The sequence below is a fragment of the Xenopus laevis genome, chromosome 7L (genome assembly GCF_017654675.1).
Source record: "Xenopus laevis strain J_2021 chromosome 7L, Xenopus_laevis_v10.1, whole genome shotgun sequence".
Taxonomy (NCBI): domain Eukaryota; kingdom Metazoa; phylum Chordata; class Amphibia; order Anura; family Pipidae; genus Xenopus; species Xenopus laevis.
The window spans coordinates 77,564,068-77,578,095 of record NC_054383.1 but is presented as its reverse complement, the minus strand read 5'-3'; the positions used below and the strand labels follow the sequence as shown (position 1 = coordinate 77,578,095).

The following is a 14,028-nucleotide window of genomic DNA, read 5'->3' as shown; positions in this document are numbered from 1 at the left end:
TGTATGTATATATATATATATATATATATATATATATATATATATATATATATATATATATATATATATATATATATATATATATATATATGCTTTGTATGAACATATCAGGGTTTTTAGATGTAAATATTACAAAGTATCTGTATATTACTTCATCCTTTATTAATTAACATGCTTTGTTGTTTCTCAACAGTGCCAAGTGCTCCGCCTCAAGCAGTATCAGTTGTTACATTAGGAACGAATAACAGCACAAATATTAGTATATCCTGGGAACCTCCTCTAGTAGAACATCAAAATGGCATTATTCAAGATTATCGGGTAAGATATCTTTAGTTTTCTACAAGTTCTAAGTATAAGACATTAATCAAATGCTTTGAGTGTTTTCATTGTAGAAGAATTCATTATTTTGCAAGTGGAAAAGAAATACAAAATGAAATAGCCTGCATTGCTTTAATTGCTTGATGTATAGCTAGTGAATTTTAGTAATTTTAAAATTGTTTGACACACTTGCCAGACTTTCTGCCCAGTCTTTATTTCATCTTTATTGAAAGATTGTTGGTTTTAGCTTTTTGCTTATTTTAGGGTTCAATAAGCATATGTTTTCTATGTAGCTTTAACTTATACTCATTTTGTTCTTGTTTTTAACTGACGTTGTTTTTTGGCACTCTTTTCCAAAACGTTCATTAAAATGAAAGATCTCTCATTAGTGTGCTACCTACACACTTCTGTGTTTCCTACAGTGAGCTAATAGCACAAATAATGGCAGCAGAAAGAAAATGAGAGGATTATGTCAGCCATAAGTGTAATTGTTTAATTGTGCGTCCAGAAAACACGAACATAGGCACAATATTAAATGCCTGCTGCTAGAAATTGACTTTTTTGTACCATTAGAAAGTTGCTTATACTTAATATGCTAATTTTAATATATTGTGCATATTAAAAATGAGAGCAAAAATGTTAAACTGCAATTGTAACTAATATTAACCAATACGTCTTTTTCATCTTCAGATTTGGGTCTTGGGAAATGAAACACGCTACCATATCAACAGAACAGTAGATGGTACTGTCCACTCAACAGTAATAATAGGCCTCACTCCTGGAGTGCTTTACCGTGTGGAAGTGGCTGCTGCGACAAGTGCTGGTTTTGGTGTAAAAAGTCAGCCAATCACCATCCAGATAAGTAAGTGAGAAAAAAGATTTTCTGAGCTTGAATTCATGTGTAGTATCTTAAGGTTAAATCAGCAATAATATCACATTATTATTATAAGTATTTATATTTTTTTATTGAAATGTTATTTCACTTAATGGTGAGTTATCAAAGAGATTTGGAGTGATTAAATACAAATGAAAATATGCATAACACGCAGACATCCCCACTTTAAAAGCAGAAGAATGGGAGGAAAGCAAAGGCAAAGCATACCAACACCTCATTGCTACTAGAGATAGGCTCATCCAGTTTAAGGTGCTACACCGACTCCACATTACACCATTACATCTCAGCCAAATGGGCTAGGTAAACAAAGCTCCCTGCCCAAAATGTCAGCAACAGGCGGTTTAGTACATTCATATGATGTGGGACTGCCCCAAAATCAGTAGATAATGGGATAGAGTAATGTCCCATATCCAGGATAAAACTACCTTTCCTAAGATAATGTCTCCACAAGTATGTATACTAGGGGTGATAGATGATATTGTCCCACTTAATGCAAAGAGGGACCTGTGGCGATCCTTACTGTTCTATGCCAGAAAAGCACTACTCATGAAATGGATGAACCCAAAACCACCTTCCCTTCGGTTCTGGCTGGACTTAATAAATAAAAATCTTCCACTCATACAACTAACATATCTAGCTAGAGGTTGCCCGAATAAATACGGCAAATCTGGGACGAGTGGACAGAGGCCAATTCCTAGTGAGTGTTAACGGCACACCAGGGTAACACTAGATAAACCTATCCCCACTTCTAATGTACCTGTGTGAGTTGAAACTTGATTGTTAGTTAATGTTGAAAACTGTTGATGACTAAAATGAACCTGATAACACCCCGCCCCTTTCTCTCTTCTGTACCCCTTAAGTTGAAAATAAAATAAACACTTTTAAAAAAAAAAAAATATATATGCATTACAAATGTGCTAACTAGATAAATATAGAAATGTGTAATTAATATTGCAGAGTCTTTTTGCAAGTACGTTTAGCAGAAATTTTCTCTCCATTTCAGAGCCTTCTTCAGATCACATTCCAGAGGCCAGTGGAGAAAATGTCAGCTTGACTGAACAAATCACAGATGTCGTTAAACAACCAGCATTCATAGCTGGCATTGGTGGAGCATGCTGGGTAATTCTGATGTGCTTTAGTGTCTGGATCTACTGTCGAAGGAAGAAGAGGAAAGAACTAAGCCATTATACTGGTGAGTAACAAATTCCTAGAACACTTCGTCCTTCGGAAAGCTTATTTGGAAAGGTCTTTTAATGCTATATTATCATCAGACAACATTTTATGGCACATGATTTACATCAAAATAAAGGTAAAACTTAAATGGAACATATATCTTTTTATTAGAATTTACCTTATATTTATCAATAACTTGAGGGACATTTTGGTGGGTGACAAAACCAGGGTGGAGACAGTACACATAGCAACAAATTTCTGTACACAATATGCTCTCTTCTCCTCCCAACTTAATGTATGAATAAAATACACTATTTGTTGGATTTTTAATTATGAATGAGAGCTGCCATGTTACTTTTCTATGGAGAGGCAATACTGAAGCCCAAGACGATAACTCTTTATTTAAATATGCAGAGAATGGATCTTCTTTGGTAGATATCTATCTAATGGCGTAAACATTTTAAAAACATGGTTTTATAACTAACATTTATTTTTGTTTTTTAAATTTTAGCTTCCTTTGCATACACACCGGCAGGTAATATTTCAATTTCAATTACTAAAATTGCATTGGCATTAAATGGGAGTTCATTTTTAATATTGTTACAAAACAAATTTTTTATTCTTTTCCTTTTTTTCAGTATCCTTTCCAGAAAGCTCAGGGCATATAACTGCAAGGTAAGAGGAACAATAATAATATTCACGGGTGCTCCTGCTTAAAAAGATTTTTGACACACTAGATGGCATGTAGAAATGTTATAAATGTTCACATGCAGAAAATATTGTCGCTTATTTCAGTATGTGATGTTGTAACAAATGATGGTCATTCCACCTGGAATGTCAGCTTCTTTTCCAGCACATACTGTTTTGCCAGTTTCCAAATGACATTTTTAAAGAAAGGTTTGCAATAGCTTGAAATAAAAAAATGGTAATCTCAGTTAACAATTAGGTTCCCGGCTTTTTAGTGACTTGTTTCATTTCCCATACAGACCAGGAATGCTAGCGACAAGTGCATCCAACTACCCTTGGCTAGCAGATTCATGGCCAGCAACCAATTTACTGCGAAATGGAAAACCAAAAGAACCTGCAGTGAACTGTTGTCCAGGAAATCACAATCCTTCAGAGAGATATTATAATGGTAAAGCCATATATTTTCACATACCTCATTAATTCCTGATAGGAACAATTGTTTTCAGTTACAGAGTTTAGACATGCAGCAAGTCTAAAGTTAAATACATTATTGTCAATATTTCACCTTATTTTTTAAATAATTCTTTAATATCAGTTGGTCTGCAGAGTATGGTCAGTTTTAACTGGGTAAAGTCATTTGGGGCTCATCTTATGCTAGCACCAAATTTGGTGCTTGGGATAACCCTAAAATGAAAAAACAAAAATCTATTTTTTTTATATGAAAGTATTCAAATATTTAAAATTTTAAGTATTTTAAAATCTGTTTGTTACTAGTTGGCCACATTAATGATTTTATTGTCAACTTGAATAGATGCTGGTATTTCAAACTATATTGCTCAGACGGAGAAGTTCGGAACAGCTGTTTCAGATGGGCCTATCTACAGTACCATTGATCCAACCAACGATGACATGCGGACTTTTAATGGTGCTTTCTCTCAGCATACTACACCTTACGCAACAACACCTGTTGTACCATATGGAGGCCAAAACCTGCATTCTCCTGAATTAGAAGAGAACCAGTGGAATGTACAAGCTGGGACTTCTGGTGTTCTTTATGCACAACCAGATCGAACTAACGCAGAGAATGGTACTTATTTTTTATTTGTAAACCATTAGACAAAATTGTTTTAAAAAATTATTCATTTTCCAGAGGAATGTAAATTGCATCTCATTAAAGCCAACTCATCTCATTAAAGGAGTAGGAAAGTCTTCTTCCACTTGTATGTAATTGTATGTACTTACCTGAAACCCTGGGCCGGTTTTCCTATCAGCAGAAAACTGCACCAGCCCGGGGATCTTCCAGCGAGCACCACGGATTGATCCTCTTCCTGGCTTCTTCTTTCTACAAATTTCCCGGGGCAAACAAATGCGAAGTGGAACGAAACAGCCGACTTTTTAGTTAAGGTTCGGCTTTTCGCTTTGCTGTGCAGAAGAAAGAAGAAGCCGGAAGAGGATCGTGCTGTGGTGCTCGCTGGAATAACCCTGAGCCGGTGCAGTTTTCTGCTGATAGGAGCACCGGCCCAGGGTTTCAGGTAAGTACATACAATCACTTGGGGGTGCCTAAAATATGGCACCCCCAAGCGGAAGAAGACTTTCCTTCTCCTTTTAAGCCAAGTTATTACTATGAAATAAAATACAAATACCTTTATGTTATGAATGCATGACTATATTATGTTGTTTCATTTTAAATTATGGAAATGTGTTAGATATTTAGCTAGCATCAGGCCCACCATAATGTTTCATCATATCAGTATACATGTTGGCTTTTCCAGTCTGCAAATCTGGAAAACAGAAGGCCATGGGAAAGCCAGTAAAAACACCATCGCTAAATTGGACAGAGATCCTTCCACCACCCCCGCCTGCCAATGAGCTGAATCATTACCAACAAGGAGATACAGATGTAGAGATGAGGTATGGATGACCATAAGTAATCCAGTTAGTATCTGGATATCTGAACTGTTGCCATGCATATCTTACTTTGTGTTGACATGCTCTATGGTATATACAACACAAACACATGGGGCAAATTCACTAAAAGCGAAAATGCGATAGCGACACCTTCACCACACTTCGCCAGGGCGCCACTAATTCACTAAAATCCAAAGTTGTAGCGAGGACGGTAGCAAAGTTGCGCTACCGTTAATTCGTCAAGCAAAGCGAATTTACGCTAGCGATGCCTAATTTGCATATGGCACCAAGTTAAAGTTGAATGGACGTATATGTAGCAGCAAATACATTACACTACACAAGCCTGAGAAAGCTTCATTAAATAAAATAGAGTTGTTATTTTGCCCTATACATGTGCCGATTGTATAGTTTAGGTGCCATATGTTAGGAAATGTAGGGGGAAGGAGGGTGCCCCCAAAAAAATTTACGATCTTTTTCAGCCTATCACCCTTAAAAAAGGAAAAGGGACTTTTTTTTGAAGCAATCCCTATCTACTCTATTGCACTTTGTCTGGTCTGAGGTGGCGAAGGCAAGTCTGGCGCAAGAGGTCACGTTAAGTAAAGTACACAAGTTAGTGAATTAGAGTAGTTACGTCGTCCCTTCGCCATAGCACAACCTCGCCTGGCATGGTCCACCTCGCTAGCGAATTTATGCCAGCGCCCGTTAGTAAATCGGCGAAGTTACGAAATGACGTCATGCTGGCCAATTTGCGCTAGCGTTAGGCACTTTGTGATTTAGTGAATTTGCCCCAATGACCTTCTCATTAATAACCATTACTCACCTTAAACATTACATAAACCTATTTAGAATTGGTGCTAAACTGCATATTTTAACAGTCAAATTTCACTTGAAGTTTCTAAGCAGTCTTTTCCATGTGGCTAATGATACTGACAGAGGCAGGGTAAAGCCCTACTTTATAGATACATTCTCCTACAAGCACATTGATGGGCAGTTAGATCCTTTACCTGGATCCTTCCTATAAATTTGCCAGTGGACAGCTGTTTTGTGAATTTTGCTTGTTCATAATTTCTGTTTTCATGTGAGACATCAAAAGGGAAATGTGTTTGTGCAGGGATAGCTATATGACTTACCATTGGAGGGTGGACAATATAAGACTAATTTAATTGGTTTAATTTACCCACCCTGCTAAATTTCTCCTATCCCAGTTTTTATTCTCTTGTCTACACATTTCTGAAAAGCAGTTCTGCTATATGCTTGGTGTATATATGAAGTTAATGAAAATACCACCTTATCTTTTTGCATAATTACTACTGGTTTCCAGTGCATTCAAACTATTATTAAACCATCATTTTCATATTATAGCTCTGACACAGAGGAATGGTGCCCACCATTGCCTGAAAGAACTTACCTTATGGAGAACATTCAAGAAGGCTGCCCACCTCCTCCACCTCGGGGTGAAGCTTCATCTCCTGCTCATTCTTATGGTCAGCAGTCAACAGCCACTCTAACACCATCTCCCCGGGATGAGATACATGCCACTGAAGATATTCCAAGGCTACATCAGTTTGAGATACCCCCTCATCCCAGGTTAGATATCCTAGGATGATTTTACAGTATATATATAGACAACAAGAAAACATTTTGCTTTTGCATCACAGATGCATTGTACTGTGCACTGTTTTGATGCTTTGTCTAGTTCTTGACTATGCCACCTTAGCTTTGCAACATTTGACATCCCAGAATCATAGATTTATTTACTGAACCAAATAGAAATCAACTGGTGCTATGCTAGCAATATTATATATATAGCAATACTATATTTCAAAACTGTACATACAATATGAGAAATACATACAATTTTACATGCTAGGAAAACACTTTTGGCAGTTGTGCCGGTTGGAGTGCTTCCAATTAATCTGGGAATACCTCCAGTTATCAAATACAAGAGGGTTATGCCATACATATTGATATAAAGTATGCACGGAGTGACTGTTCTTTCCACAGTCAGTTATTCTCTCATATCTTAATGCTTATTTAAGGGATAAAACTGGAAGTGTAACTTTTTATGATAAAGCTATAATGTTTATAAATACAGCTAATATTGTTTCACGTATTTGTTCAAATTATTAGGAGAATGCCAGCTGGATCAGTACCAATCCCAAGAGCTCCAAGTCCTCCTCTGACACAATCTAATCCTAGTCTTCATACAGTGGTGGAAGGTACTGAAGCACAACGGCAAGGACACAGGCGGAATTTAAGTCAAAATCCTAATCTAAGTGCTGAAAATGTCAACATGCCAAATAGTGGTCAGTACTGACATAAATGTATATCATAATTAATTAACATATAAAATATATGGGTGTGTATATATTGTAGAGAATGAGTCCAGAAACCAGCGCACCAAAATAGCCCATGGTTCCCAATCAGCAACCGTCTAATTCTCTTGTCAAAGTACAATTATGTCCTTAATGTGTCATAAAAAGTGACTCCTTAGAAATTAGATGGATGTTTTTCTTTAAAAAATGATCTGCCCTTGTACTTTATTGTGGAGTGTATGGACCTGCATCTGTGGGCGTTCATGGAGGGTATGGTGACATGACATATTTTGCCCTTTCATTTGTAAGTGAGCCCTGTAGTGTTTTTTTATATAGGTAGCTATTTTCGAACCATTGGTTAAAGATAGCTATCAATTGCTTTGGCCAGTAGTTCTAATACTGAGGGAAATTTGGAGGCTATTGTTTGCCCTTATTATTCTCTAAGGCAGGTTTCCTTGGGAATTTTGTGATCAGGATTTGTTTGGCTTTTAGTAAGATTATCCTGTTGTTACATACTTCAGTAATGAGTGTGTTAATTTTTTTTTGATAATATTAGTGGATCGTTGTGGATTTTCTTGTAATTCCTTGAAATATTTAACTGTCTGGTGCTTTGTTTCAGATATGCACTAGTGTCTTCCCCACCCCACCCCCACCTACTCTCATGTCTGCCTTCTTTATCATGTCTGGGCTGTTATCACTTTTGCTTTCCAGAACAAGTTGTGTGGTAATGCACTTTGTTACATGTGCATTGTGTCAGTCTAGTTGTCAAACTACTGTACATATTTCTTGCATAGTTATTCATTTTTAAACTTTTTTTTCTGTTGTTTTAATGTTGTTTAATCCAAATTCTTTCAGGAAAGTCACAACTATCAGAAAATATAAGCACACCTCCAGGACAGAAATCTCGAGCAAAGAAGAAGTCAAAATCAGGTCTCTATCGCAGGGAAGCAAAACAAGGAGGTTAGTACCATAGTAGCGAATGGTCAGTTGATACCATAATCTTTCAGTTTTGTTAACCCCTAAGTGCCTGCATATCAAGGATGGGGATTTAATAAGCTATGCATAAACATAGACACATTTTGCTCTAGCCCAGTTACCCTACACTATGAACATATAGTAGTTACAAAGAAAATCAGGGTGAAACAAAACAAAGTCGGTCAAGTTCAACCCTTCCGAATGAAAACCCAACTCCTCCCTACTCTCAGATAAATTATAGATACCCATACCTATACTAACTATAGAGCTTAGTATCACAATAGCCTTTGATATTATGTCTGTCCATAAAATCATCCAAGCCATTCTTAAAGGCATTAACTGAATCAGCCATCACAACATCAGCCGGCAGTGCATTCCACAACCTCACTGTCCTGACTGTGAAGAACCCTCTACGTTGCTTCAAATGAAAGTTCTTTTCTTCTAGTCTAAAGGGGTGGCCTCTGGTACGGTGATCCACTTTATGGGTAAAAAGGTCCCCTGCTATTTGTCTATAATGTCCTCTAATGTACTTGTAAAGTGAAATCATGTCCCCTCGCAAGCGCCTTTTTTCCAGAGAAAACAACCCCAACCTTGACAGTCTACCCTCATAATTTAAGTCTTCCATCCCTCTAACCAGTTTAGTTATGTTTATGACTTGAAAAAGTGCATGTGATTCTGAATCTAATCATATAATTACAAACAACTGCCAAGGATTATTATCTCAATATTTCATTATATTGGTTCAAGTTTAAAATGTTTAAAGTTTAGTTATAAGCTGTGTACTGTAGCCTTGGAAGTTATGGAGCAGGATAGTATTATAAATATAATGAGAATTTAATTGTTTTCTGGCATTGTCATGCATATATTGAACCTAACTAATTTTACAGACCATATCTAAATATTAATTTCTTTATAGAATAAACATTATTCCTCAAATGTAACCATATCCATTGGGAGTCTATATTATTATTATGCTTATTTTAAAGTTTAATAAGGTATAAGCTTAATGCTTAAGTACAAATGTATAAATCCCATACATATTCACCAGTGGATATGGTTTGGATAGGTTTAACCATATAATTACTAAACAAAGTGGTTTTCAGGCATTCACAAAGTTTCCTTGGAAGGAAATGTTCTCAGTATTAGGTGAATGCAGGTCATAACTTTAAAACTTACAATGAAATGCTTGCCCTATATCAGCTCCCAATAGTAAACAGTAGTTGCTTAAAATTATATTTGGGGCTTCATTTACTATAAAAAGCTATCAGTGTCCCTATATACTGTATCACACTTTACTGGGCTAAAGCAGGAAACTGAATATCACTTGAATCACTTATATGCAAGTGACCATTCTGCTGAAACCAACACGTTACTACAGACAGGGCATTCGTTTTCAAATGAATAACGATTTTACATTTTTGGCCAAAAGTTCCCTCCTGTTATAAGATATATTGATGCTAAAGGTCACACCTATAAAGGCATGGGCCTACAAGCCTAGTGTTTACAGGTCATGCACATTTAGGTGGTTATTTACTAAACCTCAAATTTATCTGGCCTGGCTTTTTAGGGCAAAAACTGGAATTTTTTGTGGAGAAATAATTTTTTTTCTTGATTTATTATACCCCGATTCTGCAAAAAGCTCGAATCCGAAAATGCGGTATCTCAGACCTGTCAAGGTCATGTATAAGTCAATGGGAGAGGCACCTATATTAATTTAAAGTTATCATGGTTTGCGCTGGGTTTAGCTGAAAATCCAAAAAATTCTGCGTTTTTCGGGCAGAAACCCTAAAAATCGAGCAACTAGCAAAAAAGTTTGAAAAAAATGGAAATGGAAAAAAGGAACAGAATTTTTAATTGAGTATATTTAGAAAGTTTCTCATTTTCATGAAACAAAATGTACATCCAATCAGAGCCACTGAAGGGAAGGGCCTTCTTTAGAATGGCAGTCTATATCTAAGTACCATACTTAGGGGCTGATTCACTATGGGTCGAATATCGAGGGTTAATTAACCCTCGATATTCGACTAGGAATTGAAATCCTTCGACTTCGAATATCGAAGTCGATGGATTTAGCGCAGAAAATTCGATCGATTCGAATGATTTTAATCCAACGATCGAAGGAATATCCTTCGATCAAAAAAAGTTAGGCAAGCCTATGGGGACCTTCCCCATAGGCTAACATTGACTTCGGTAGCTTTTAGCTGCCGAACTAGGGGGTCGAAGTTTTTTTTTAAAGAGACAGTACTTCGACTATCGAATGGTCGAATAGTCGAATGATTTTTACTTCGAATCCTTTGATTCGAAGTCGTAGTCGATGGTCGAAGTAGCCAATTCGATGGTCGTAGTAGCCCAAAAAAACCTTCGAAATTCGAAGTTTTTTTACTTCGAATCCTTCACTCGAAGTTAGTGAATCAGCCCCTAAGTAGCAAAAAAGTTAAAAAAAATCTACACTACACAATTGCATTGCATTCCTGCAATTCAGGATTTATTTTACAGTTATAACTTTTTTATGTAATATCTGTGATAAAATATGCCTGCAGAACAGGTAATTTGCTAGATTTAAATAATTCAAAACATTAACAGTGTTTTAGGTCCCCGAGAAGGATAGAAATATAATTAAAATCACTTGAAATTGAATCTGAGATATCTGTTATGTCTAAAAAGTAATTAGCTTGCTTGGACAGTTCTGATTTTATGGATTTATTGTCTATGGGGATTAGATTTCCTGCCAGTGGGGGATCTGGTAATGCAAGTTTACTGATGGTGATCTTAGATAAATTGCATTGCACTTGCAATTGCACTGAGGAGATATATATGTGTAAAATATCTTGTGTATATATGTTTTTATTATATTATAAGGGTTTTTGTGACTTCATTGAAATTGTTCATATATTAGAATAATATATATATATATATATATATATATATATATATATATATATATAGTCCAACTGATCCTTTTTATTAATATACAAATTTAAGATTTTATAAGACCTGAGAGTGCGGATCTCTTCTGTTGGACTGTGACACAAATATATGATGCTGCACCCATGCAAACTAATCTTGATTTTCGAGAGTGCCGGCTTTTCTATGCAATATATATATATATATATATATATATATATATATATATATATATATATATATATATATATATATATATATATATATATATATAGTATATTAAACCATTGTTTGAGTTTTAGCATAAAGAGAAGAAGATAAGTAACCCGTTAGATTAATGTCTATTAGTTTGAATGCATTCTTTAAAGCTGCTTTCACTGCTACCAAACCGTTTCCATAGACATAATCTTTTTTTTTATATAAATCTTTGCAGATCTTCCTCCACCACCTGAGCCTCCTCCCGCTGATGAGGAACCATGTTCTCCCCACACAAATGGACCACGTATGGAATGTCTAGCCTCATCCTTGGAAAGAGATACAAGTACTTCTTCAGTAGAGAGGAGAAATGGGGCAATACAACACCGAGGAGCAGCGGGTCCTCAATTCCATCAGAGAGATGGTAAGACAAAATCTTTATTTAATGTTACGACAAGAAGAGGGCTAATAATAGACCAATATACATAGATAAGCAACATTTCATTTCCTATGGATATTTATCATAGGAAATGGAGTGTTTCATCAAGACAGATCAGCACCTACTGAAATGCTTATATCGTCTGAATCAGCCGGTTAGCACACTTAAGGGTTATGTGCCCAATGAGGGTTCAGATAAAGCAGTCTGTCAGTGAGATATATGTAATGTTCCTTAATATGACATGTGCTATATACAGTATATAAAGCTTATTCAGGAATATGCAAATATTGGTATAAACAAGTCAGAGGCAACATTGCTAAATCATTTTGACAAAATATTCAAAATATGCATGTGTAGCCTTTTTTTTTTTTTTTTGAATGAATTGCATTAAATGATTCTTGTTTTTCTGTGACTTACATTACAGATGAAGAAATAATTCCTTACAGTAAACCTAACTTCCTATCCCGGAGTCAGATGTCAAGTAATTGTTCCACAACAGGAAGCAGCTCCTCCAGAGGGTCAGCTGGATCGAGAGGTCAGGCATCTGGAAGGAGCAAAACAGGAGACCGGAAAGAGGTAGGGTTCCCAAAACTCTGATTAAAAAAAAAACAGCCATGCTTATATTGGGCTAATAAATTCCTTTCCAGTTCTCTTTGCTACTCTTTAGCAAGAGTTGAATCAGCTTGAAAAAGGAACTAAAATGTTCTGAAAGCTTGCTATAATTATATTAGTTAGCCAATAAGTTATAACCACTTTTGTTATTTTTTTTTATTTCAAAAGGGTTGCCCTGTAACATTTTTACTGGTTAACACTTTACCTGCAATTATACTGGAAAGAATAAACACATCTTGATGTATTAAATCAAGGATAGCCCAGCTGGTGAGATGTGCTTCATTGAAACAGTAACTTCTTGATTTTTTATTCTATAGATGAGCTAAACCCTACAAAGTAATGGCTTTATATAGTGAACTCGCTGTACCAGCCTAAAGGTTCAGCAGCCCTATAATAGTAATGATCCAGGCCTTCAAATTTACACAGGAGCTCACCATCTTAGTGTACTCTTGGCAACTGTGGAGAAGCTAAATTTAGCAGTCATTGCTAATCATTAGGCAGAATGAGGTTTGTCTGTCATAGAAGCTGATGCTACAGAGATTCTTGTCTTTCAATCTCTTTATTATTTTAAGTCACAAATAACAGGACAAGACACGATACTGTAGGTTACAGAATAATACTTGAATTAATCTTACAAAACAAAACAAAGCAAAAAAAAAAAAAAAAAGAAAAGAAGAGGGAAGGGAAGGGAACAAAGAAAGGTGAAATACCAAGTTAACGTGACGTTACCATATTCCCCTATCTAATACAGAGATTCTTATTAAATTCTGACACAAATTGCAATATGTTATAAGCCATGTAATATGAATCCAATAAACATCCTTGTATCATAACTTTTATAGTTTATATATACAATATTTTGTGAGAAGGCCCCTAAGCTGATCTAACTGACGATGGGGAGCTACTAGGGGAATATTCAGAGAAACAAAGGCATAATATGCAACATTTCTACCCTACCTGTTAAGCGTTAACTGTAGCCAATAAAATGTAAATATGTGTGTGTATGTGTTATACAAAATTATGTGGAATGCATGGGTCTTGGGTTTTCCCCCGTCTACTAAAAATATTTTACTGTTAAAAAACACAAAATAATTATTTTACTGGATTTATGCAGTTTAGTTACTTTGTTGCTATTAACTACAGGACACTGTTTAATTATAATAGATAAAAAGGCAGTCATTTAAAAGAAAAAAAAATGAATTGCTTAAAATGAGAGATGCCGTACCCCTTATTTTTGAGCTTCTGGATAATGGGTGTCCGGGTAATCCCTCTCAACTATATAGTGACAATTGTGTTCATATTAATCAAACTCTTATTTTTCCCAGTATTCCTATTAAAACATTTGTGAACAACACCTGGAGCATAATTCAGATTTCTAGGTTCAGTTTTCCAACCATTGTGGCTTATTTTTGGAACAAATACAATGCATCTGTATTTTAATATGAATCTTTATTTAAATGCTACACTGCACTGTGTACATTTCCCAAGCATCTATATCTGGACACACACAGCTTGACAGGCAGTTCTACAGTATGGGACTTGGCACAATTCAGATTTATTATATGCTAGAATTTAAGTGCTCCCATTTAGCTTCCTAAATGCACAAG

General features: G+C 35.7%; 1 protein-coding gene across 3 annotated transcripts in view; it reads left to right on the top strand.

The window, feature by feature from the left end:
• LOC108696402 (roundabout homolog 3) overlaps nt 1-14,028 on the top strand; it is a 263,216-nt gene that overhangs the window by 244,731 nt on the left and 4,457 nt on the right. For all 3 annotated transcript variants that reach the window (XM_041569200.1, XM_041569199.1, XM_018225727.2), the window contains 13 exons: nt 194-318; nt 1,009-1,180; nt 2,217-2,405; nt 2,898-2,921; nt 3,025-3,061; nt 3,373-3,521; nt 3,885-4,160; nt 4,846-4,984; nt 6,344-6,568; nt 7,112-7,287; nt 8,152-8,256; nt 11,609-11,794; nt 12,234-12,385. In XM_041569200.1, coding sequence (XP_041425134.1) covers nt 194-318; nt 1,009-1,180; nt 2,217-2,405; nt 2,898-2,921; nt 3,025-3,061; nt 3,373-3,521; nt 3,885-4,160; nt 4,846-4,984; nt 6,344-6,568; nt 7,112-7,287; nt 8,152-8,256; nt 11,609-11,794; nt 12,234-12,385 — 1,955 coding nt within the window. The remainder of the gene's footprint in view (nt 1-193; nt 319-1,008; nt 1,181-2,216; nt 2,406-2,897; nt 2,922-3,024; nt 3,062-3,372; nt 3,522-3,884; nt 4,161-4,845; nt 4,985-6,343; nt 6,569-7,111; nt 7,288-8,151; nt 8,257-11,608; nt 11,795-12,233; nt 12,386-14,028) is intronic.